Here is a 27,197-nt window from a genome sequence, read left to right as displayed (position 1 = left end):
TAGCTCATGGTGTCTTGTCAATGATATACAGGAATTTTTCTAGCAGGGATAAGGAGGTGATTATCCCCTTGAATTAGGCAATGGTCAGGCCACACCTTGAGTACCAATATGTATACAGGTCTGGAGGCCTCATTTTAAGAAGGATGTAGTGCTGTTGGAACGAGTACAGAGAAGGGCAACAAGATTAGTGAATAGAACAAGGGGTTTCACTTACGATGAAAGGCTTAAGTTTTGCAAATTACAGTGTCTGGAGCTAGGCACCTGTGAGGTGATCTGACTGAGGTGTATAAAGCCTTGAATGGATTGAGCATGCTCAATGCAGATGAGATTCTTCCTCTTGCTCAGAATAATCACCTGAGAGGGCATAAATTCAAACTGAGGAAAGATGGTTGTAGAATAGATGTGCGGAAATTTGCCTTTAGTCAGCGGGCGGTTGATTGGTGGAACAAACTTCCATCTGTCGTTGTAGAAGTTGATAGCTTAAATAGATTCAAGGCAGAACTTGACAAGCATTTGGAGCAAGTGAAATAAGGGGTCTTTTTTTTTTTTTTTTTTTTTTTTGGATAATACTATATAAGCTTGCTTTCTTGCATCATGTACCTTTGCTAATGCTAATGGGGAATAGTATTAGATACCCCAGCTGAAGTTGTAGATGAACTCAACAGTTACTTTGCATTAACATTTATAAAAGAAAAACCCTTTGTGTCAATGAGAAATTATGGGAGTGAAGGTGAAAAAAAATTTAATTAATGATGTTGAAATTTCACGTTCATTTAATGAAAAAAATTAAGCCTACAGGCGAGTAAGGCTCCTGGGGTTGATGGCATATATCCTATAATTTTAAGGGAGGCAGCAAGTGAGTGCATAGAACCATTAGGCTATTTATGAGAGAATCATGGACTTAGAAGAGAGTTTGTTGGATTGGAAAAGTGCCAATGTATCTCTGATACATGTGCAGTTCTAAGAGTGAAGTGGGAAATTATCGGCCAGTCAGTCTAACTTCAGTAGAAGGGAAAATCATGGAGACAATGATCAAGGGTGGAATTCAGAATCATTTAGATAGAAATGGAAAATCATATTTAACTAATCATGTTAGCTATTTTGACAGGATCACTCAAAAGCTGGATTTAGGGAATAATTTTGGCATTGTTTGTTTAGATTTCAGTAAAGCATTTGACTCAGTCCAACGTCAGCAGTTACTTTATAAGCTGGAACAAGTTGGAATCAGAGGAAAAATCCTTAGATGAATAGCTAGATGGCAGGAGGCAGAGCGTTGTGATAAATGGTTATTCCTCAGATTGGGTTGATGTAAAAAGTGGGGTTACCCAATGATCAGTATCGGGAACACTGTTGTTTTTGATTTTCATAATGACATCGATGAAGGGCGTGAAGTCTAAATTTGCAGATGATGTAGAGATTGGTAGAGTAGTTAATGACCACCACCAAGCAGAGCTTCTTCAGAGTAGCTAGATAAACTTTAGGTATGATCAGAGAAATGGCAGCTATGCTTTATGCTATTCAGCAAAGAGTAAGTTACATCTGGGGAATAGTAACCTCAAAATAACTTATACACTTGGTAGAGTTGAACTAAAGCAAGTAGTGGAAGAAAGGGGCTTGGGTGTTACGACACAGTCGTACAAAGTTCTCCAAGCATTGTAGAGAGGTTGCAAGGAAGGCCCATAGTGTCCTATCAATAATTTATCGAACAATTGCTAGTAGAGATAAGGACATCATAATCCCATTATATAAGGCTATTTTAAACCACACTTGGAATACTGTGTTCAAGTATGGAGACTGCAACTAAAGAAAGGGTCCAAAGACAGGTAACTCACCGTGCCTTTGTAACCGGGTGGGAAGGAGCAGCAGTGCGTAGCACATGCTTCTTGATTAGACCGGGGTTCGAGGCCGTCACCACCAAATATGGAGGATGCGGAAAGGCCAGGGAATGACCACTGCATATTCCAGGAGCAATATGGCCTTAGTTGCTAATGCTCCTAAAAACCAAATAACAACAAACAACAGGTAACTTACCTGTTGAGATCGGCAAAAGGGCATCCATATGAGGAAAAACTTCGGATATGTGGGTTGCAGAGCTTAGACTAGGCACCTCAGAGGAACCTTGATTGAGGTGTGTAAGGCTCTGAGAGGCATAAGTAAAATGAATGAGGACAAAATTTTCATGGTTATAAATGATTCTAGAACTAGGAGCCAAGTTATAGGGGGAGATGTGTTTAGACTGGATTCTCGGAATTTTTATTTTAGCCAACGAGTTATAAATTACTGGAATAAGTTACCAACTTGGGTGGTAGAGGCTGATATTTTGAGGAAATTCAAAGGTCAGTCGGATAATTACCTACAGGAGGAGGGAAATGCATAGGTTGTCTATTTCCTTTTCTCTTATTAATTATTTATTTTTTTAAATTTTCTTATTATTATTGTTTTATTTTTATTATTTTATTTATTTATTTTTTTTTTTGGCTGGTGCAGCATAAGCCATAGGTTTCCTTGCTCCATGTGGCTAATACTAATACTAATTAAAGAAAAACTCATCCTAAATCTTCTGATGTAAATTTACACGTGATCTGCCCTTCACAGTCCTTATCATCCTCGTATTCTGATGCTTTTATTCTCTCCAATTCAAAAAAGTGTAGATTTTTTTCCACGTCAGAAATAAAATTCCTGGGCATTCTTTTTTCTTTTCTTTTCATTCATTTCATTTCATATATATATATATATTTTTTTTTATTCATTCATTCATTTCATTCATTCAGAAAAGAATAAATTTCATTCTTTATTTTACGAAAAAGAGAAGTCTTATCTACATTGAACACATGACATGACATGGTAAATATTGTTTCACAATATGCTTCTGCTGCATAAAAATAATCACTAACTCTTTATTTTAAACATTCAAACTACCCAGGATTTGCAGACGTAACTGTAATTTTTAAATCTTCAAAGAGACTCTTGGTTTTCTCTTGAATTATCGCTGTGCTTAACCAGACCCACTGTTGTGTTTTGTATTAAATACACACATTACTAATAAGGTCTCCATTTTCTCACCCATAAAACTTTGCAAATAGTGCAGTTTAGCAGCAGATGATGAAATTACATTCTGACCATACTTATCTTATTTTTTTCTTATAGTATGCACAGTAGATTCAGCGAAGACCATTAAATTAGCAACATCAATCACACAATTGCCCTATTTCAAGGAGCTTAAGCAGTGCAAGTTTCATTTCTAATTAATACATCTTTTCTTATCAGAAAAAAGGTTGAAGGCGGTTACTTTGAAACATAGAGGAACTGCTAAAAAATATGAATCACAAATAATTTTAAAAAATTTACAAAGCATAAATGTAATAGGTAATTTCCACATGATAAAAAACTGACCCGAAAGTAAATTAAGGAAATTGTGTGTCCCCTTCCTTATCAAGCTTGTCTAAGTTTCAAGATGATACAAAGGTTGGCTAATGACAGGAATCAACTACAGAAATACCAAGAAAAATTAGACAAATGGGCTGCGAAAAGAAGTGGCAATTAAGGTTTAACATTGATAAATCCAAGGTACACCAAATGGAAGGCAGTAATCTCAAATATCACACTCAAAGTGGTGAAGAAGGAGAGATCTAGAGGTAACTGTACAGCTCAACAAAAAATACTCAGAGCAGATAGGCTGTTAGAACTCACAAGGTTCTGTCAATAATATATATGTATTTTTCCAGAAGAGACAAGGAAGTAATTATCCTGTTGTCCGAGGCAACAGGATACAGCCAGACTGTATCTGGAGTACTATATAGGTCTGGAAGCCTCATTTTAGGAATGATGTGGATCTGTGGAGGTGGATGGTATCTATCCAGTTATATTAAAGGAGGCAACAAAGAAAGTAAGCAAACCCTTAGCCATAATTATGAGAGCTTCCTGGACTCAGGGAAAGTACCCATGGACTGGAGATATGCAAATGTGACCCCAATCCACAAAGGAGGATCAAAAGGAGACACGAGAAATTACAGACCAGTTAGTTCAACTTCTATTCCAGGGAAATTAACGGAGGCACTGGTTAAAGAAGCATTGCAGGATCATCTAGACAAGACTTCAGTTATAGCTCGGACATAGCATGGGTTTGTTAACGGGACGTTTTGTCTGACCAATCTGATTGGATACTATGATGTAGTCACAAAGGAACTGGAAGCAAAGAATAATTTTGATATCATATATCTGGATCTTAGAAAGGCCTTTGATACTGTTCCACATGGAAAACTGCTGCACAAATTGAAGCAGTGTGGCAATGGAGGCAAATTGTTGCTATGGATAAACGGCTTGTTGAGGAGAAGACAAAGAGTGTTAATCAATGGACACTGCACTTCGTGGACTAATGTTATTAGGGGAGTCCCTCAGGGTTCAGTGCTGGGTCCATTGTTGTTTTCTGTATATATATGATAATGATGATGGCATATGGGGCTTAATGTCCAAGTTTGCAGGGTTGTTAATGACAGTACGTTGCTGCAGCAGTATCTAGAAAGGTTGGGCAGATGGGCTGAGAGGTGGCAAATGAAGTTTAACATTGACAAATGTAAAGTGCAGCATATGGGAAGCAGTAACCCCAGAGTAATGTATCAACTCTGTAGTACTACACTGACAGTGATAGAGAATGAAAAGGATCTGGGGGTAATTGTGCAGGCAGATATGAAGCTTTCTGAGCAGTGCAGATGGTCTGCAAGGGTAGACCATGGTGTCCTGTCAATGATATACAGGAATTTTTCTAGCAGGGATAAAGAGTTGATTATCCCCATGTATAAGGCAATTGTCAAGCCAAACCTTGAGTACTGTATACAGGTCTGGAGGCCTCATTTTAAGAAGGATATAGAGCTGTTGGAACGAGTACAGAGAAGGGCAACAAGATTAGTGAATGGAACAAAGGGTGTTGCTCTTACGAAGAAAAGCTTAAGTTTTGCAAATTACAGTGTGAGGAGACTAGGCACCTGAGAGGTAATCTGATTGAGGTGTATAAAGCCTTGAATGGTTTCAGTATGCTCAATGCTGATGGGATTCTTCCTCTTGCTCAGAATAATCGCCTGAGAGGGCATAAATTCAAATTGAGGAAAGACAGTTGTAGGATAGATGTGCAGAAGTTTGCCTTTAGCCAGCGGAGAGTCGATTGGTGGAACAGACTTCCATCTTTTGTTGTGTAAATTGTAGCCTAAATAAATTTAAGGCTGAGCTGGACAGGTATTTGGAACGAATGGAGGGGTAAAATGGGAGAGGTTTTTTTTTTTTTTTTTTTTTGGCTGATGCTGCATAAGCTTGCTTTCTGAATGGAACAAAGGGTGCAGATGGTCTGCAATTTTTTTGGCTGATGCTTAAGAGCATCAGCCAAAAAAAAAATAATAATAATAATTTATAAAGCAAATCCCTCTAAGGTTTTTCCAGTTCCTCCTTAAATTTATTTAACCTATCAACTTCCACAACGACAGATAGAAGTCTGTTCCAGCAATTAACACCACCAGATGGCTAAAGGTAATTTTCTGCACATCTATTCTACATCTGTCTTTCCTTGATTTGAATTTATGCCCCATTAGGTTCGTAATCTGAACAAGTGGAAGAATCCCATCAGAATTCAGGGTGCTAAACCCATTCAAGGCCTCAATCAGATCACCTCGCAGGTGCCTAGTCTCCAACCACTGCAATTTGCAGAACTTAAGCCTCTCTTGGTAAGAGAATCCCTTCATTCCCCTCAACAATCTTGTTGCCCTTCTCTGTACATGCTCAAGCAAATCTACATCCTTTCTGAAATGAGGCCTCCGAGCCTGTACGCATTACTCAAGGCGTAGCCTGACCATTGCCTTATACAGAGGGACAATCACCTCCTTTTCTTTGCTAGAAAAATTCTTATATATATCATTGACAAAACCCCATTACCTGCCCTGGCAGCCTGTCTGCATTGCTCAGAAAACTTCATACCGGACTGCACAATTACTCCCAAGTCTTTTTCATTTTGTGCCACCTTAAGTGAAGTACCACACAGTTGGTACGTATCTCTGGGGTTACTTCTACCCATATGCACTACTTTGCATTTTTCAAGGTTAAAATTCAGTTGCCACTTCTCAGCCCATCTGCCCAAATTTTCTAGATCCTGTTGCAGTAACACACTTCCATTACTGTCATTAACCCTGCCAACCTTTGTATCATCTGCAAACTTCGACACTAAGCCTGATATACCTTCAACAATACCATTGATAAATATAAAAAACAACAGTGGACCCAACACCAAACCCTGTGGGGCTCCACTAATAACATTAGTCCACGAAGAGCAGCATCCATTGATTACCACCCCTGTCTTCTCTCATTCAACCATCCTTTTATCAGTTGTAGCAATTACCCTTAATACCATTCTGCTCCAATTTGTACAGTAGTCTTCCATGCGTTACAGTGTCAAAAGGTTTCTTGAAATCCAAGTATATGATATCAAAATTATTTTTTGCATCCATTTCCTTTGTAACCACATCATAATATCCAATCAAATTTGTCACACAAGACTTTCCCTTAGCAAACCCATGCTGTGCCTGAATTATTGCTGCAGTCTTGTCTAGATGATCCAACAATCCATCTTTAACCAGTGACTCCATTATTTTACCCAGAACAGAAGTTAAACTAACTGGTGTGTAATTACTCGTGTGACCCTTTGATCCCCCTTTATGAATTGGGGATCACCAGTCTGTAGGGACCTCCCCTAAGTCCAAGGATGTTCTCATAATTATGGTTAAAGGTTTGCTTACTTCCTTTGCCACCTCCTTTAATATAACTGGATAGATCCCATCGACACCAGGTGTCTTACTTATGTTTAACTTCAACAATTTCTCCTCCACTTTGCTCTCAGTTATTACAAAATCATCTAGCTCGCTGCCAGAGTTGAATTCACCTCTGGCATTCCCTTCACTGAATAACTCCTCATGTTGCAAAATACTCATTTAGTTTGTTTGCTATCTGAGCAGGATCATCAACAGTCGAACCATCGATATCAAGGAGACCAATCAGATTCATTCCTTCCTTTTAGAGTTTATATAAGTAAAGAAATCCTTGCTGTTTTTCTTAGCATCCTTTGCCAAAGATTTCTCGTAATCTGCCGTCGCCTGCCTAACCCCCTTTGTGACTTGATTACAGACTATCTTATATCTGCCATAGGCTTCTGTGTTGCCTGATAATTTATATGCATCCCATGCATTTTTCTTCTCTGTCACAAGTCTCTTTAGTTCATTTGATTACCATTTAAGCCTAAACTTTGAACAATATTTTTTAATAGGTATGAAACTTTTAGTAGCTTCTACGATTAATTCCTTGAATGCTTCCCACTTAGAATTGACTGTTGGTAACATCATCAGTCGATCCCACTGTAAAGAATTTAAAAACTGTCTGAGACCACCGTACTCACCTTTACGGAAGCAAAAACTCTCTCCTTTACCCTGATGGTTGTTACTTCTTTGAATAAATCCCACATCAGTATACTGTGATTACTGCCACCTAGCGGTTCCTTTATCTGCAAATTCTTAAAACAGGAACGATCACCGCTGATAACCAGAACAAGAGTATTACCCTTTCTGGTTGCCTCTTGAACGTGCTGCTGCAGAAAACAATCAACCAATAAATCCACAAAAGTCTTACTAGTGTGCGAGTGACCAACTCACAAGTTCCAGTCAACATCTGGGAAGTTAAAATCCCCCATTATAAGACATTCTGATTTACTAGCCCACTCTATTTCTCTGTACAATTTTTCAATGTACTCATTCGAGTCATTAGGCCTATAACACACTCCTACTCTGGTTTTTGCTTTTGCAGTGCTTATGTCACACCAAACTGACTCAACATTGCACTGTTCATCTATATCAAATGGTTGCACTTCTTTTGATTTTGTTTTTCTTAATTAACAGCATAACAACTCCTTCCTTCCTAGCCTGTCTATCCTTTCTGTACATATTGTACTCTCCAAATACCAATTCTGCATTCCTAATATCTGTGTGACACGTCTCTGAAATCCCAACAATATCTGCCCTTGATGTCTTGACCAACACTTCAAATTCATCAAATTTATTTACTATACTTCTAGCATTGGTATACATGCAAGTATACATGCACCTATTCTTATTCTTAGTTACCCTAACACATCCCATATACCCACCTGTTTCGTGATGACTGCCATCAGTCCCTGAAACCCCCAGCACCCCTTACTCCAGGCCACTGCTTATTCTAATATAAGTAGTGCAAGAATCACCTTCATCTCTGCCTGCGGCTACTTTTAACCTTTTAGTCTGTGAATCTCTCCCCCCCAAGCTAGCAGTTTTCCAACCCACCTAACACTGCCTCGATAGCATCAGCAAATATTCTTGCATCTTTTCTATTTAAGTGTATACCATCACTGTAGAAGCAGTCTCTCCTATTAACAAGCACAGACGACGTTGAAAAAAAATGCTACTTGAGCCTTGCACATTCCCTCCAGGGCCGAATTGATTGACAAGGCTGTCATCGTGTACTCCCTTTTATCGTGTCTGAGCAGAATAATATAATGTAACATATTATTGTCTGAGACATCCAGATAGACCTCGGAATTCAAGATCCAAAACAACCAAGAGTCTCAGCCCAAGCCATGAAAAAGCCCTAGACCATCAGGTTGCCTCAGCCAAACTTCATTGTCAGGTCTATACAGTCTAGAAGGTATCATTCTCCAGACATCTGCCACAATCATGCATGACTATCTGCCCAGCAGGCCACGTACCATGAGTTGTCACTCTAAAGTACAGCTTTCTATTGATCTATGGTCCAAGAAAGGCAGTCCTTATACCAAGCTAAACACCATCTGGTATTAGTCTGGGTGATTAGCAGTTTGTGGACTGCTGCACAACCACATTAACCTATATCATGCAGCTTCCTGTGCACTGGATTAGTGCTAACATGACCCTATTATCTCACTGAGGGCTTGTCGTGTGTGTGCTGCAACAGTGTCCACCTGTGTTCCAAGAAGATGATTTTTTGAAGGGCTCTCCTGTCACATTCCATCAGCTTCAGAGGTTTTCCAAATAATTGTGTGATGGGCAAATGGCAAATGATTGGCAATTGCATTGCCAATCATTGAGTCAGGGGTCTTCAATGCTAATGAAATGCAATCAGTCTGTACATACAGACCAAATACTTTGTGGCAGCTAATTACTATTCCTCACTGGAAGTCCATTAACTACATCAACTGCAACATCTTTTATAGTTTTGTCTAGCACATGGTGCTTGAGCTGGATATGAACAACTAACAACAGAGTGATCACTGGATATTAATGATAGGGCAGTGTGTGCATGCGCACCACATGTGTGTGTAACCTATTTTCTTTCTAAAAGGATTGCCTGTAATAACTGCTGATCAAGGTTGTGTTTGGAAAAGTGAACTCAAACAACCCTAAGGTTCCTTGGTTGGTATGAAATGAACGGAAAGGAAATCCATACTGGCAAAACAGAGTCAATTTCAAGTTATAAATAATACTTTTTCTTTTTTTGTAAAAAGGGCAGTGGAGAGGAACTGCCAAAAGTTAGAATATGACATCTGCATGACTGCCAGCTGAGAGTGAGAGAGAGATGGGGGGGGGGATTTAAATCAGGATTTACAAGTTTTAGAGCAAGTGAAGGAGAGAGAGAGAGAGAGAGATAATATTGAAACAGCGTTATTGAAATAGTGTAAGAGAATATTATTATTATTACTAGCCATGTAGTACAAGGAAGCCTGAGGCTTATGCTGCACCAGCTAAAAAAAAATTTCCGAGTTAACCCTGAGAGAGAGAAGGGAATCACAAGGAAAGAGAAGAATGATGATGTGTGAAAGAGGTTGAATATGGTACCGATAACATAATGACAGTGAAAAAAAGTCAACGATTACTTGCAATACCTATTTGAGATCTCTAGATAATATGTATTGTCATACATGTAGATAAGATTAAAGGTAAAAGTATTTCTTTTATTAAACTGACACTTCCTAAACATATAACCAAACATATAATTAACAATTATCCTAGCTTGCCAGGTTCAAGACATAATGCATGATCACTTATAAAAACAAAACATTTCAATATTCATATAAGAAATAAGCAAACAAAATTTATTCTTAATTAGCATACATATATTATTATATTATAGAAGAACAGTATGCTACTTTTCTTCCAAGAAGTTAAACTTTCTTTCTCACCACATTTAAAAGTTAGTTCATTTGTTTGGAACAAAGACTTTTTATTTTTTTTAAAAGAGAGCCCCAAACAAAAAAGGTATTAGAACCTACAGTACTTTGTACTCATGCGTGATTGAAGGTTGAGAAGATTAAAGAAGATCCTTGTTGATTTTAGACCTCAATTTCTATAGATTGTAATTTTCAGGAAAAATGTGTGAAGGGAGATTCTAGAAAATAGAATTTAAATAAATGAGGAAGAAGAAAGGTTGGTTCTTTGAGTTTAAAGGTTGACGAGAGAGAGAGAGAGAGAGAGAGAGAGAGAGAGAGAGAGAGAGAGAGAGAGATGATTACAGAAGCCAATTTAGAAGACATGCCCATGGAAGTATCTATAGGAAAGATAGGCAGCAGAAACAGAAAGTTATGAGACAGCGAGTGCAGAGACTATATAACAGATGGGTCATTATTTAAACCAAATGTCTTCTTTTAAATGGAGTCTAGAAGTCTGACTGTTATGAGGACTGCCCCAGATGTAGGAACAATATCCCATGGCAGCATGGATTTGAAATTTGTACAGAGTGGGTAGCTGTTCAGAAGAAAAGTAATGCCAAGAAAGAGAAAACCCATTTTTTTTATGCAGAGGAAGCAATATTTGTGATGTATCTGAATGTCACCAAACACCTACAAATATTAGATAGAAGATTGAGTTTCAGGGGGATTGAAATTAACTAAGTTATCTTTGCCCCACTGGGTCATTATGTGGAGAATAACATTTAAGAAATTAGCATTAGTTGAGACATATGATGCAAGAAAGCAAGCTTATACAGCATCAGCCAAAAAAGGAAAAAAAAACATTCCCATTTCACATCTGATCACTACAAATGTTTGTCTATTTAAATTTTTTAAGACTTAAATTTTTTAAGCTATCAAACTTCCACAATGACAGATGGAAGTTTGTTCCAGCTAAAGGCAAATTTCCACACATATATTCTACAACTCTCTCTTTCCTCAATTTGAATTTATGCCCCCTCAGATATGGAATCGGAGCAAGAGGAAGAATCACGTCAGCATTGAGCTTGCTCAAACCATTCAAGGCCTTATTCAGTTCAATCAGATCACCTCACAGATGCCTTGTCTCCAGATGCTGTAATTCCTTCTCTGCACTCATTCTATCAGCTCTACATCTTTCCTAAAATGAGGCCTCCACACCTGTACACAGTAATCAAGGTGTGGCCTGACCATGGCCTTATATAAGGGATAATCACCACCTTATCCCTTCTAGCAAAGTTCCCATATATCACTGACAAGACCCCATGAGCTAATCTTGCGTCTGTCTGCACTGTTCAGAAAACTTCGTATCTGACTGCACTATTACCCCCCTGGTCTTTTTCATTCTCCCCTACCCTGAGTGTAGTACAGCACAGTTGGTATGTTACCCATATGCAGTACTTTGCATTTGTCAATGTTAAATTTCAGTTGCCACCTCTCAGTCCATCTGCTCAACTTTTCTAGATCTTGTTGCAGTAGAGTACCATCCTTACTGTCATTAACAACCCTACCGTCTTTTGTATCATCTGCAAACTTGGACATTAAGCCTGATATACCTTCATCAATATCATTGATAAATACAGAAAAAAACAATGGACCCAACATGTACCCCTGGGGGGACTCCACTAATAACATTAGTCGACGAAGAGCAGTGTCCATTGATTACCACTCTCTGTCTTCTCCCACTCAACCATCGGTTTATCCATGGTAGCAACTTTCCATTAATGCCATATTACTCCAACTTGTATAGTAGTCTTCTATAATCTTAAATTATAGGTGAAAACCTCATACCTTTGAGTAGGACTGTTAATCTCTCAACACTCAATTGCGAATGATTATAATATGAACTTAACCCCCCCCCCGTGTATAGTCATAAATGAATCAAGTTAAAATAACTATTAATTAAAATAAGCATGTATTCAACTCTCATATCATGTCAAAGGAATCGGAAAGAATCACGGAAAGATGGCGGCCACCAACCTCCAAAAACCAACCAACACCACAAACCATCATAAGAATGGAAAAACAATTGTCGCGAAATTTCTAAAAACGGTGACACTAATAAATTAATTCACACATAAGTTAAACTTTAAAATCATTATTAACTTCTTTTAAGAGACCACCTTGTTCGGTTTTTTCCGTGTTCCCAAGAATTACAAAAGTGATTCGCGAATTCGTGGTACCATTATGCAGATTAGTTAATCTGCATAATGGTACCTAAAGAATAACCGAAATATAAATTAGAGACGGGTACAACAAATTAGAGGGCGAATCACAAATATTTTATTTTTTTATTTTTTTTTTTATGTAAACCCCAAACACGAGAGGTATTAGAACCCATAGTACTTAGTACCATGTTTGGGATAGAGAGTGAGAAGAGGAAAGAAGATATTTGTTGACACCGGACTTGAACATCTGTAGACTGTAATTTTCAGGAAATACGTATGAAGGAAGGTAGTTCCAGAAAATGGCAGATGAATGCATAAACAAAGAAGATGAAAAGTTCGTTCTGTGAGTTTGAAGCTGGAGAGTGAATGGATGTTGGCTGGTGGCGGCACGTGTTCAAACTGTTTTGAAACAGAGTGGAAATTATAGAAGCCAATTCAGAAGAACAGTGCCCAGGGAAATATCTGTAGAAGAGGCATGCAGCAAAAACAGTACGTCTATGAGACAGCAAGTGGAGAGACTCTGCTAGAGATGAATCATAAATCAACCTAATTGCCTTCTACTGCATGGAATCAAGAAGCCTAAGAGAGGTTTTGGGGGCACCACCCCAGATGTGGGAACAATATTCCATAGTAGTGTGAATTTGAAATTTGTAAAGAGTAAACAGCTGTTTAGAAGAAAAATAAAGCCGAGAGCGAAATAGAAACCCAAGTTTTTTAGATGCAGAGGAAGCAATATTTGTAATGTGCTTGTGCCAAGAGGGGGCTTAGAGGGGAACAGGTATCCTGTGTGTTATCAGACACTCAGCCTAAAACACTGATGGATCCAATATCTCTCTATTACAGAAGATTTAGGAGAAGTCCGGTTGGCCTGCCTCCCTAAAATCCACTCATGCACACCTTCTCGATGGTGAGCCCTGTTACGTCACTTAGGTGGCAACAAACGTGCAGAGTGGTTCTCTTCAAGACGCCTGGTCAGCGTGAAGAGGAAAAGACCAATCCCTCCAGCAATGAGAGCACAACAATACAAATGGCCCTCAGTCCCCAGCAGCTTTCACTCTCCCTCTTACGGCAGCGAGAGGATCAGAGTGGAAGCAGAGGGTGCTAAGAATCTCTGGGTACGACCAGGCTGCCATGCACGGAAATTGAACTTGGCCTGTTATAACGTACAATCACTCATCGGTGAAGACAGGATATTAGAGCTGGAAAAGGAATTAGAAAATGTGAATTGGAATATCATCGGTTTGGCTGAAACAAGAAGAAGAAATGAATCACTTATAAGTTTATCAAGTGGAAATCTGCTGTACACCAATGGAAACAGTGAAAAGAGTGAAGGTGGAGTTGGGTTTCTGGTCCATAAAGATTTTAAAAACAACATTTTGGAATTCAAAAGTACATCACCAAGGGTGTCAAGACTAATACTCAAGATTTCTAAGAGGTACAAGCTAAAGATTGTAATGATTTATGCACCAACATCGAGCCATGATGATGAAGAGGTTGAAGACATGTACACTGAAATTGAGTCTTCTAGATGAGCAGAAAACCCACTACACTATTATTATGGGGGACTTCAATGCTAAGGTTGGAAAAAGGCAAAACAGTGCAGAAAGAGGAACTATAGGAAATTTTGGAATTGGTGAAAGAAATAAAAGAGGTGAAAGACTTGTGGAATTTGCAGAATCTCAAGGAATGTCAGTAATGAACACTTTTTTCAAGAAAAGGGTGAACAGAAAGTGGACATGGAAGAGTCCAAATGGATTAACAACTAATGAAATCGACTTCATCCTCACTAACAGAAGATATATTGTGAATGATGTTACCGTCCTGAATAAGGTAAATGTTGGAAGTGATCACAGAATGGTAAGATGTACACTTGATATAGACATAGGAAAGGAAAAAACTGACTCGAGTAAATAATACAAAGGTCTTTGAAATAACAGAGGAGGAGAAAAAGCAGTATGTACTGGAACTTAAGAACAAGTTTGAGCTTCTGCAGACTGCTCAGGACCAAGATATCGACGAGGAATATTACAACTTTCTGAAAGTGATAAAGCCCAAGAAACCTATAGGGAAACAGAAATCCAAAGAAGAAAAAATTAGTCAAGAAACACTTGTCATGATGAACCAAAGACGACAAATGAAGAGCAAGAAAAACACTGCCAGGGAGAAAATTGAGTATACTGAGTTATGCAAAGCCATTAGAAAGAGACTCAGAGAGGACATAAGAAGATTTAACACAAGAAAAGTAGAACAAGCATTAAGGGAAAACAAAGGATTTAAATCAGCAGCCATGAGCAGTAATACAGAAAGACAAATGATACTGAAACTGAAGAATAGCGATGGTGTACTTATAAACAGCAGAGAAGGCATAATTCAAATAGCAGAAGACTACTATAGAGAATTATACAAGGAGCGAGGGAATGATACCAGCAGTGGGGAAGATGGATTGCAAAGTAGCAACACATACGACATACCCGATATTCTTCCTGATGAGGTAGAACATGCATTGAAGAAAATGAAGAATCGGAAAGCCCCGGGGGAAGATGAAGTTACTGTAGAGTTGTTAAAATTGGGAGGAAGAGACATAACACAAAAACTGGCAAGGCTGTTCACAAAGTGCATTAGAAAAGGTGTGATGCCTAAGCAGTGGAATAATGCAATCATAGTTTTGCTGCATAAGAAAGGAGATAAATCAGAAATTGGAAATTATAGACCAATTAGCTTGTTATCCCATATCTACAAGTTGTTCACAAGGGTCATTACTAACAGATTAGAAAGAATACTTGATGAGAATCAACCGAAAGAGCAAGCTGGCTTTAGGACAGGATTCTCAACTATGGATCACCTTCACGTAATATCACAGCTAATGGAGAAAGCAAATGAATATAAAACACCATTATGCCTGGCATTTGTGGATTATGAAAAGGCATTTGACTCCATACAGCATAAGGCAATGTTTCGGGCACTGGAAAGACAAGGCATAGATACTCCATATATTATGATTTTGAAGAAAATATATGAGAGTGCTACATCCTTTATTAGACTAGACAAAGACAGTAGCAAATTTAAAATCGAGAAAGGAATTCGACAAGGAGACACAATATCTCCGAAGCTGTTTACTGCTGCCCTTGAGGAAGCTTTCAGAAGATTAGACTGGTCGCAGAAAGGAGTCAATGTGAACGGAGAGTACATAAACCATTTACGATTTGCAGATGACATTGTGGTCATAAGCCACGATCCCAAAGAATTAGAGGAAAATCTTAATCAGTTATGCACAGTTAGTAAGGATTTTGGACTAAAGATGAATATGGCTAAAACAAAAGTAATGATGAACAAGTATGCCACGGAAAGGGAAATAATGATTGAAGGAGCAGTAATTGAAAAGGTGGAGTCATATACTTATCTGGGACAAGTTATTAGCTGTAATAATGATAAATGGCTGGAAGTCAAGAGAAGAATAAATTTTGGATGGATAGCATTCAGGAAATATAGTCACATACTGAAGAGCAATATCCCAGTTTGTCTGAAACGTAAAATAATGAATCAATGTATACTCCCCACCATGACTTATGGAAGTGAAACTTGGGCACTCACCAAAAGAATGGAAGAGAAGCTAAGAACTACACAGCGAAGAATGGAACGAATTATATTGGGAATTAGAATGTTAGATAAGAAGAGAAACACATGGATTAGGCAGCAAACTCAAGTAAAGGACATTCTTATCAAAACTAAAGAACTAAAATGGTCTTGGGCAGGACACATAGCTCGAAGACATGATGACAGATGGACTAAGAAAATAACAGAATGGTACCCAAGAGGAGCTAGAAGAAAACCTGGAAGACAAAGGCGGAGATGGATAGATGAAATTCATGAGTTTTTGAGTAGTAAATGGATGGCCAGTGCTCAAAACAGAAGGAACTGGAAAGTTGCTGGAGAGGCCTTCATCCTGCAGTGGATTGAAAATGGCTGATGATGATGATGTGCCAAGAGAGATTAGAAGTTAGGATAATCCCCAAAAGAGATATATCACTTTGCCTAGAAATCGGAGTGTCACCAAAGATAAGCACAGGAGCAAAAGAATCCTTTTTGCGAGATATAAGACAAGACTGAGATTTAGAAGGATTGAAATCAATTAAGTTGTCTTTACCCCATTGGAGAATTACCTGGAGATCGACATTTAAGGAACTGGTAGCAGATTTTTGAGAAGTTGAAGCTGATTGAGCAGGACAAGGTTTCTCAAAATGGAAAGTGGAATGCAATGTGCTATCATTGGCAAAACTATGGATAGGATTTATAGTCAATGTAAGAACGTCATTAATATACAAGAGGAAAAGAGTGGGGAAAAGAACTGAACCTCGGGAGCCACCGGAATTAGTGGAGAAGTTAAAAGACAGAGACCATCTAGGTGGTAGATGACTTTCATCAACCGGTGAAATACCACCACTTTGCTTATTGGAGGCTTGAAGTGGTGAAACCCATGTTTAGTCTCTAGAGCAAAGTTTCCAGCATCCCCCTCCCCCATACTTCTCCTTCAACCCATGCACGGTACTAAGTACTATTGGGTTTGATACCTTTTGTGTTTGGGGTTTTTCATTAAAAAAAAAAAAAAAACCCTCAGTGAGCGATCGGAGAGAAAACCGGATAACCAATTACAAAAAACAGTTGGCAAACCATAAGATGGAAACTTGTTTATAAGACCTTTATGCCAAACATGATCGAAAGCCTCAGAGATGTCAAAAGCAACTGCTTGTGTTTCACCGAACTTTTCCATTGAATTAGTCCATAAATGAGTAACATAAGCCAGAATATCACCAGTGGATCGACACTGACGGAATCCATACTGGCGGTCGTTGATCAGACGGAAGGTTTCTAGGTAGTTTAAGAGTTGGCAGTTAATTGATTTCTCCATTATTTTAGAAAGAGTAGAAGTAATTGCAATGGGACGATAATTGGATGGGAGGGATTTGTCACCCTTTTTAGGAACTGGCTGGATATGAGCAAATTTCCAAGCAGAAGGAAAAACACCTTTGGAATAAGAAAGTGAAAAAAGGTGGCAAAGAATAGGAGTAATTTCAGAAGCACAGGTTTTGAGAACAAGTGGAAAAATATCATCGGGACCTGGAGCTTTCTTAGCATCAAGATTTGTCAAAATCCTTCTGACATCCTTTTGGCAGAAGACCACAGGAGGCATTGAATGGAGTGTGTTGGGGATGGTGGGAGGTGTTTTACTAAGAACGTTAATAAATGAGTTTGAAGAAAAATGGAATGCTAGCAGGTCATCTTTATCCTTGGCCGAACTGACAACAGAATCATCTGGTTTTGACAGAGGTGGGAGCAGAGATGGGCAAAAGTTGCGGCCAATAGCTTTGGCAAGAGCCAGAATGCTCGGCTGCAATTATGGCAAGAAGCAAGTTTTCTACTCTTTGCCTATTCAAAATCTAGTTTGGACTGATTAATAACTGCTTTATAATCTTTGGTGTAGTCAGAAAATGAAACTGAAGAATTGGAAACAAGCTAATTACAATATGCAACATTCTTCTCTTGAACAGCCTTGGCACATTTATTGGAAAACGACGGTTTAGATAAAGCACGAGATTTTAAAGTGGAGTGTGGAATAAAGGATTCCATTCCTACAAGAATAATTTCACTAACACGATCTGAGCAAACATTGACATCAGAAGTTTTGAAACAGTAATCCAACCAAGGAAAAGAAATCTCGCAGGTCATCCCATTTCGCATTCTTGTAATGCCAAACAACACAAGGTTCGGAATAGCCATGAGATAAAGGCTCCATTGGAGAAGAGACAATCACCAAGTTGTGATCTGAGGTGCCTGAAGGATCACTCACTTTGACCGTGTATTTAGAAGGGTTGATTGTGAGAAAAAGATCAATCAAGTTTGTTGCCTGTATGGTGAGGATTTTCCAGTATTCTTGTAATTAAATGAACAATCTGTGTAAGGTCATTAGTAATTACAAAAGCCTCAGCATCTCGACCAGCTGGGTCGGTGTGACGGTGTGACTAGAAAACAGAAGCCAGCTAGAGTTGTGAACATTAAAATCACCAAGGAAAATTACCTCGCTGTTAGAAAAGTTGGACTGGAGAAAGTCAAGTTGCAAAGAGAGGAAGTCAAAGAGCTCCAAGTGATTAGTGGAGTTAGGAGAACGGTAGAGACAACAGATGATCTGACACAATGACGCAGAGAGATTTTAAGCCAGAGAAGATTGAAAAGAGGAGATTCTAAATTACCAAGTCTCTGACAGAGAATATCGGAATGGACATGTGCACAAGTACCACCTTTGAGGCGAAAGGAATCATACAGCGAATAATTTGGACACCTGAGATGAGCAGTAGTTGAATCAACCGATAACTGAGATTCTGTCAGAAAAAGTACCAGGGGTTTGGCAGACTGCAAGTGGAAATGGACATCGTTGAGATTAGAATTGATATCACGTATATTTGTGATAAGTACTAGGAAGTGTTTGGGAGGTTTAGATCTTTTTTTGCAGATAAGCTTACTCTATTAGTTTGACAATTCATGGTGTATTCAATAGTAAGAAAAAGTGGGGAGGGAGAGGCTGTATGAAGTAATGAAATTTTTGGATAAGGCATATACATGGTAAGAATATACCTAGATCCTTGACATAACATGGCCTAAAAAATATCCCCCCCCCCTGCATACACACTACTCGGAGTCCCTCTAGTCACTATCTGCAGAGTTGAGGTGGTAAGATTATAAACTAGCTGATACGGAAGCCTCCTAGAGAGTTAGCAATAGGTTCGGTCCGGTGTACTAACTAGCGGCCGGCCTGCAAACACTGTTTTAGAGCTGTACCCTCAAAATGTAAGGAAGATTGGATCTCGCCATGATGTCCATCATAACCTCAAAAGTCATCAGCCATACTGCATGGTAGAAGAGATGGGGAAGGGTTGACCAGAACTTAGCTCTGGAGACTAAACATTGTTCCACTACTTCAAGCGTCCAATAAACAAAGTGGTGATATTGCACCGGTTGATGAGAGTCATCTACCACCTGGTATTTGCTGGTAACACAGAGGGGTGACATTCCTCCATGTGGTGTGGGCACCACACCTTGACACCTGCTTATGTTGGTTCACACCTGTTTGGTCACCCACAGTGTGCTTGCACATGGGGATTATACCCAGGATTATTAACAGTCCCACCATCGTGAAGGTGCAAGCAGAGGATCTGACAGTCATAGACTACGGACTTTGCCGAAATTGGCTCCACTTGACTTGAGCCTTTATCTAAACCTTGGTTTTCTAATATATGTGCCAAGGCTGTTCAAGAGAAGAATACTGCATATCGTAATTGTCTTGTTTCCAATTCTTCGGTTTTGTTTTCTGTCCACCAAAGCTCGCAACAATTGTAATGCAGTTATTAATCAGTCCAAACTAGATTTTGAATAGGCAAAGAGTAGAAAACTTGCTTCTTGCCCTAATGGTAGCCGAACATTCTGGTATCCTGCCAACGCTATTGGCTGCAACTTTTGCCCACCTCTGTCAAAACCAGATTATTCTATTGTCACTTCAGCCAAGGATAAAGCTGACCTGCTAGCATCCCATTTTTCTTCCAACTCATATATTAATGATCTTGGTAAAACACCTCCATCATTCCCATCACACTCCATTCAATGCCTCCTGTGGTCTTCCGTCAAAAGGATTTCAGAAGGATTTTGACGAATCTTGATGCTAAGAAAGTTCCAGATCCCGATGGTAATTCTCCACTTGTTATCAAAACCTACACTCCTGAACTTACTCCTGTTCTTTGCCACATTTTTTTCACTTTCTTATTCCAAAGGTGTTTTTTCTCTGCTTGAAAATTTCCTCATATCCAGCCAATTCTTAAAAAGTGTGACAAATCCCTCCCATCCAATTATCATCCCACTGCAATTACTTCTACTCTTTCTAAAGTAATGGAGAAATCCATTAGCCGCCAACTCTTAAACTATCTAGAAACTTTCCATCTGATCAACGATTGCCAGTATGGATTCCGTCAGTGTTGATCCACTGGTGATATTCTGGCTTATGTTACCCATTTATGGACTAATTCGATGGAAAAAATCGGTGAAACACAAGCAGTTGCTCTTGACATCTCAAAGGCTTTTGATCATGTTTGGCATAAAGGTCTTCTAAACAAGCTTCCATCTTATGGTTTGTGAACTGTTTTTTGTAATTGGTTATCCAGTTTTCTCTCTGATCACTCACTGAGGGTGATGGTAGATGGCTTTCTGTCTTCTAACTTCACTAAATGCTGGTGTCCCTCAAGGTTCAGTTCATTCCCACACACTCTTCCTCTTGTATATTAATGACCTTCTTCCATTTACTGGATATCCTATCCATAGTTTTGCTGATGATAGCACATTGCATTCCACTTTCCAGTTTGATAAAACCTCGCCCTGCTCAATCAGCTTCAACTTCTCAAATAACTTCTACCAATTCCATAAATGCTGATCTCCAGGTAATTCTCCAGTGGGGCATAGACAACTTAGTTGATTTCAATCCTTCTAAAACTCAGTCCTGTCTTATATCTCGCAAAAATAGGATTCTTCTGCCCCTATGCTTATCTATGGTGACACTTCGATTTCTAAGCAAGATGATATACATCTCTTTTGGGGATTACCCTGACTTCTAATCTCTCTTGGCACAAGCACATTTGAAATATTGCTTCCTCTGCATCGAAAAAATCTTGCTTTTCTCTTTCGCTCTCGGCATTACTTTTCTTCCAAACAGCTGTTTACTCTGTACAAATCGCAAATCAGCCCTACCATGGAATATTGTTCTCACATCTGGGGCAGTGCCCCCGAAAACCTCTCTCCGGCATCTATATTCTATTCAGAAGAGGGCAGTTAGGTTAATTAATAATTCATCTCTAACAGAGTCTTTCCACTCTCTGTGTCATAAATGTATTGTTTCCTCATGCACTTTCTACAGATACAGATACTTCCATAGGCACTGTTCTTCTGAATTGGCTTCCATAATTCCAGCTCTCTTTTTCAAAACAGTCCGAACATGTGCCACTATCAACCAACATCCATTTACTGTCCAACTTCAAATGCACAGAACCAAGTTTTCACCTTCCTTGTTTATTCATTCAACTGCCATTTTCTGGAACAACCTTCCTTCATACATATTTTCTGAAAATTATAGTCTACAGAAGTTGAAGTCTAATGAAAACAAATATCTCTCGTGTTTGGCGTTTTCATTAAAAAAAAAAAAAAAGAAAGAAAAAAAAAAAGCTGTAAATTTTATTCAAACTACCTACTTTCACAAGTGCATCAGATGGAAATTTGTTCCAACAAGCAACTAACCAGTAGATGAAATCAAATTTCCACACACCCATCCTGGAACCATTCTGCCTCAATTTGAATTTATGCCTCCTCAAATGTCGCTGTTGGCAACAAGGATGAAGTTGGCATTAACTTAACACATTGATTGCCAAGCTGGTTTAAGAAAAAAATTAGCCGGGGTCAAAAAATAGTAAATAATTTGATTAGTAGTAATTCTAAAATAAATATTGAAATGTCAGTGTTATGCAGTTTTTTTTTTTTTTTTTTAAGTGAAAAAAGGTTTTTGGCCAACGTGGCCCAGTAGGTTACTTTATTTCTTGAGATGCCGTGTCGGCCACATACATGTGATGCTATTACGGCATACCTATGAAAGTCGTTTGTGATTAGTTTATTTGGCATTCTGCAATTTAACTAATCGTGAAAAAATAAATTCTCAAACCTTGCAATAAGTTTGTCAGTATTGTTAAAGATTATTGTGAAAGCAAGTTCATTAGCGCACTGTATTATCCCCATTATTATTGTGTTATGTTTCTCTTCATGTTTGTACAAGTATGTTGTAAAAAAAAAAAAAAGAAAAGAAAAGTCAAAACGGCAATGGCTAAAAGAAAATTGCTAAAAGAAGATGAACTAAGAGAAATTGCTGAAAATCTTAGTAGTAGTTCTGAAGATGAAAAAGACTGACTCTGATGATTCGGTAAAAGATCCTGACTGGGATATTTCTTCAAATGAAAATTAGATACCGAAATACAAGAAAATATTGAAGAAGTGCTTCAAGACTGGATGGAAGAAGAAAACACGGATGAGCAATTTGAAAAGACCGAAGAAGCTGAGATTGACGTGACTGAAACAAATGAAGCTATTAAATGGACTTAATACAAAGGATGCCAAAAAATAATTGATTTTACAGGCAAATTGGGACTGCAAATAAACGTATCAAGAAACATTACTCATCTAGAGGCATTTTCATTATTTTTTGATGAAAAAGTAATAAATCTTATCGTAACAGAAACAAACAGATATGCTGAACAGAAAATTCAGAGTGCCAGAGCTTTGCTGCAGAGTCGTCTAATAAAGTGGGTTTCAACAACTGCCGATGAAATGAGAAAGTTTTTCGGCTTTCTTATATGGATGGGACTAGTAAGATTGGGCAGTATTGCATCTTACTGGTCAACAAAACCTATCTATAAAAATAATTTAGTAACTAAAATTATGTCTTGCAACAGATTTGAATTGTTTCACCTCATTCACTTTTCAGACAATGAAACCGCTATTCCAGGGGACAGGCTCAGTAAGATACAACACCTGATAGATGTTTTGCAGCTGAAATATCAGAAAATATTTTTCCCCGGCAAAGATTTCGTCATTGACAAAACTCTTATCGCTTGAAGGGGCAGTATATTCCAAATAAAGTGCACAGGTATGGAATCGAGCTGTTCAGGTTATGTTCCACTGAAGAATATACTTGGTCAAGCAAGATCTATTCAGGTAAATCTGAAAATTATATAAAATCCATAGGTTTAGCTGCAAAGGTCTGCGAATGGTTATTGCAAGGATTTCTAAATGAAGGTCGCACCTTGTACGCAGACAACTTTTATACCAGCTACCATCTGGGGTTATTGTTTCTTCATAAAAAAAACCCACATTGTTGGTACATTATGAGCGAATTAAAAATTTATGCCCAAAGAAGTCATGTACTCAAAGCTAAATAAAGGGGAGATAATCACCAAGGAAGAAAAAAATGGAATTATTGTTCTAGAGTGGCGAGATGCTCGAGATGTGAGACTGCTAACAACACAGCATGCCCCCAGAAATGGTTGATGGACCCTCCACCAGTAAAGGAAAACAGAAAGAGGCAAAAAAAAAAAAACCGCTTCCTATTCTAGCTTATAAAAAGGAAAAGGCAGGCACTGATCTGTCAGATCAAATGGGTTCGTATGCCACAACGCTAAGAAAGGGAGTAAAGTGGTACCGGAAATTAGCAATAGAATATATACTCAGAATATCAGTTGTCAATGCGTACGTGGTATACAAGAGTGCTACGCAAAAACAAATAAAAATAAGAAACTTTCGGGAAAAGGGTTACGAATTTGCTAAATATAGAACGGAAAGAGAAAAGTGAAAAGCCAAAATGTGGTAACACTCATATACTAACGACAAAAATCAACACAAACAACAAGAAAGTTAGAAGGATGTACATTTTTTGTTATGCAAAATTGAAAGAATTGGAAGGAAGATCAGTTACTAACAGAAAGGGGAAAAGGGTTTTGGTATAGTGCCCAGACTGTATTCATCAGATTTCATGTGTTTGGAGTGTTTTGGACAAGATCATAAATCTTCATAATTTTGTAATTATAAAATTTGTAATAATAAAGAATAATGACCAGTTACTCGGTTATTTTTTCTCATAGCGCCATGCAAATTATCACATGTAGCAATGGAGGCCACAGTTTTCAAAAATAACATAAATTTCCAACAATCATAAGCACTATACAGCCGACGCAACTGTCACTGAAACAGTGGATGCCAGCAATATATGTCCAAAGCAGTGCCTGAAAAAAGTAATGGTGTCGGACATATGCGGCCAACGCGGCAGTCAACATGTTAATCAATACATTCGAAGTTTTAAATACCTGATGTTTAGTTTCCAGATGCTGCAATTTGCCGAAATCAAACCTTTTCAAGTAAGAGCACTCTTTTGTTCCCCTCACTAATTTTGCTGCTCTTCTCAGTGCCCATTCCATCAGTGCCCGATCTGATAGAATGGGCACTGCTGTTCTCAGCACCCATTCTATCAGATCGATACCCTTCCTTGTGCACATTGCTCAAGATACAGCCTTACCAATGTCCTATACAGCAGAATAATCATTTCTTTATACATGGTGGCAAAATTTATGAATATCATTAACGAAACCACATGAGCTGTCCTGGCAGCCTGTCTGTACAGTTCAGGGGACTTCTTGCATGAGTTCACAATTACTTCCACAGACTACTTGGAGAGCAAAATCAAAAATGATCAAAATGACAATGATCAAAAATCGAAAGCTTCACAGAAAAACAGATACAAATTTTCTTTAAATACTTCACACTGTATTTCCGTTTAGCTAATTGAGGCTAATTATGCGAGCATCACTAGACTCTGGGGAGATTCCCTTGGATTGGAAAAGTGCAAATGTATCTCCCATACATAAGGGTGGCTCTAAAAGTGAAGTTGGAAATTATCGACCTGTCAGTCTGACTTCAGTAGTAGGGAAAATCATGGAGGCAATGATCAAGGGTGGAATTCAGGATCATTTGGATCAAATTGAAATTCTCAAGGATACTCAGCATGGTTTTGTAAAGGGAAAATCATGTTTAACAAATCTGGTTTGCTATTTCGAAAGGGTCACTCACGAGCTGGATTTAGGGAATAATTTCGACATTGTTTATTTAGATTTCAGCAAAGCTTTTGACTCAGTCCCACATGAGCGGTTGCTTTATAAGCTGGAACAGGTTGGAATCACTGGGAAAATCCTTAGATGGATAGAAGGATGGCTTCAGGGCAGGAGGCAGAGGGTTGTGATAAATGGCTATTCCTCAGATTGGGTTGATGTAAGAAGTGGGGTTCCCCAAGGATCAGTATTAGGACCACTGTTGTTTTTAATTTTCATAAATGACATTGATGAAGGGATAGAGGGCGTGATGTCTAAATTTGCAGATGACGTTAAAATTAGTAGAGTAGTTAATGATCACTGTCAAGCTGAGCTTCTTCAGAGAGACCTAGATAGACTTCAAGAATGGTCAGAAAAATGGCAGCTGTGCTTTAATCCAACAAAGTGTAAGGTATTACACCTGGGAAACAGTAATCCCAAAAAAACTTATTCACTTGGTGGAGTTCAACTAAACTCAGTACTGGAGGAAAGGGACTTGGGTGTTACGATACGGTCAGACATGAAATTCTCTGAGCATTGTAAACAGGTTGCAAGGAAGGCCCATGGTGTCCTATCGATGATCTATCGAACTTTTGCAAGTAGAGATAGGGACGTGATAATCCCATTATATAAGGCTTATGTTAGACCACACTTGGAATACTGTGTTCAAGTATGGAGACCGCACCTAAAGAAAGACATCGAGCTTCTTGAAGGGGTGCAAAGAAGGGTAACTCGCCTGGTGAGATCGGCAAAAGGGCGTCCTTATGAAGAAAGACTTTGAATATGTGGGTTGCAGAGTTTGGAAACTAGACACCTTAGAGGAGATTTGATTGAGGTGTTTAAGGCTCTGAGAGGCATCAGTAAAATGAATGAGGACAAAATTTTCAAGATTATAAATGATGCTAGAACTAGGGGACATAAATTCAAGTTATGGGGGAGAAATGTTTAGATTGGACTGCAGGAAGTTTTATTTTAGCCAGGGAGTTATAAATTACTGGAATAAATTGCCTTCATGATAGAGGCCGACAGTTTGGGGAAATTCAAAGGTCATCTGGATAGTACTTTCGGGTAAGGGAAGCGCATAGGATGATAGGTTTAATTTCCTTTTTATTTATAATTTATTTTATTTATATATATTTTTTATTTTTATTTATTTATTAATTATTATTATTTAGTTATTTATTTTATTATTTTTTTTTTATCATTGTTTTGTTCGGATTTTTTTTTTTTGGCTGGTGCAGCATAAGCCATAGGCTTTCTTGCACCATGCGGCCGTTACTAATACTAAATACTAAACTTAATACTGTATTGATAAATGAAAGTAAGGCCAGCCTTCTTAACAGCTATAAGTTAAATTTACTTTACTGTTAAAATATCTGAACTGATAATAAATACTATCATACTGAGGCAGTCAAATCACAGAGTCTCATGTGAGCAAAAAGCCTGGTTCAATGAATACTGTTCACTTTCAATTAAACTGAGTTCTGCAAAGTAAGTGTTTACTGTACTGCCACTATGAAGCCATTTTCAACCTCACAAAGCAGATATTACTTGAATTTTTAACAATCAATTTTGATGATGCAATTAAAGGATGGATGAAAAGTATTTACCTTTTGTTACTTTACTACAGATTTAATATGTTTATACCATCATGGTCCAAAAATAACTGTACACATTACTAGTGCATAAGTGAATTGTCGGCAGCATCTGAGTATATCACAGATAGAGGTTTCTCTCACATTAACATACAACTTGCTATTACCTTAGAAGCCATTGAAAACTATTCCTGAATGGAGAGAATGGTCCAACTTCCCAAACTTCAACTTATTCTCAGTACAAAAATATTATAGGTGATGTCAACATGTGGGTCATGATTAAAAAAGAAAAAGTTAAATACAAGAGAAAAAGTTAAATACTTACTTATGCAGTAGTCAGAAAAAAAAAATTCTTAGCAATTATTCCCAAAATAAGCAAAATCACTTACAAGTATTTCCTCTGGATGCTTATATTCCGTTGCTGAATGCTTTATGAACAGTGAAAATCCTATTCCACACATGTTTTACCTTTAAAAGAAGG

The 27,197-nt window shown here is 38.2% G+C and overlaps 1 protein-coding gene across 1 annotated transcript in view; it reads right to left on the bottom strand.

Annotated features, from left to right (window-relative positions):
• LOC150078521 (asparagine synthetase domain-containing protein 1) overlaps positions 1-27,197 on the bottom strand; it is a 377,978-nt gene that overhangs the window by 349,042 nt on the left and 1,739 nt on the right. The window contains exon 2 of the mRNA XM_090384591.1: positions 27,106-27,184. Within this exon, the coding sequence (XP_090240717.1) occupies positions 27,106-27,177 (72 nt within the window). The 5' untranslated portion in view covers positions 27,178-27,184. The remainder of the gene's footprint in view (positions 1-27,105; positions 27,185-27,197) is intronic.

Source organism: Mastigoproctus giganteus, chromosome 11 (genome assembly GCF_048544385.1).
Source record: "Mastigoproctus giganteus isolate SK-2022 chromosome 11, ASM4854438v1, whole genome shotgun sequence".
Classification (NCBI taxonomy): domain Eukaryota; kingdom Metazoa; phylum Arthropoda; class Arachnida; order Uropygi; family Thelyphonidae; genus Mastigoproctus; species Mastigoproctus giganteus.
This window is presented reverse-complemented; position numbering and strand designations above follow the sequence as displayed.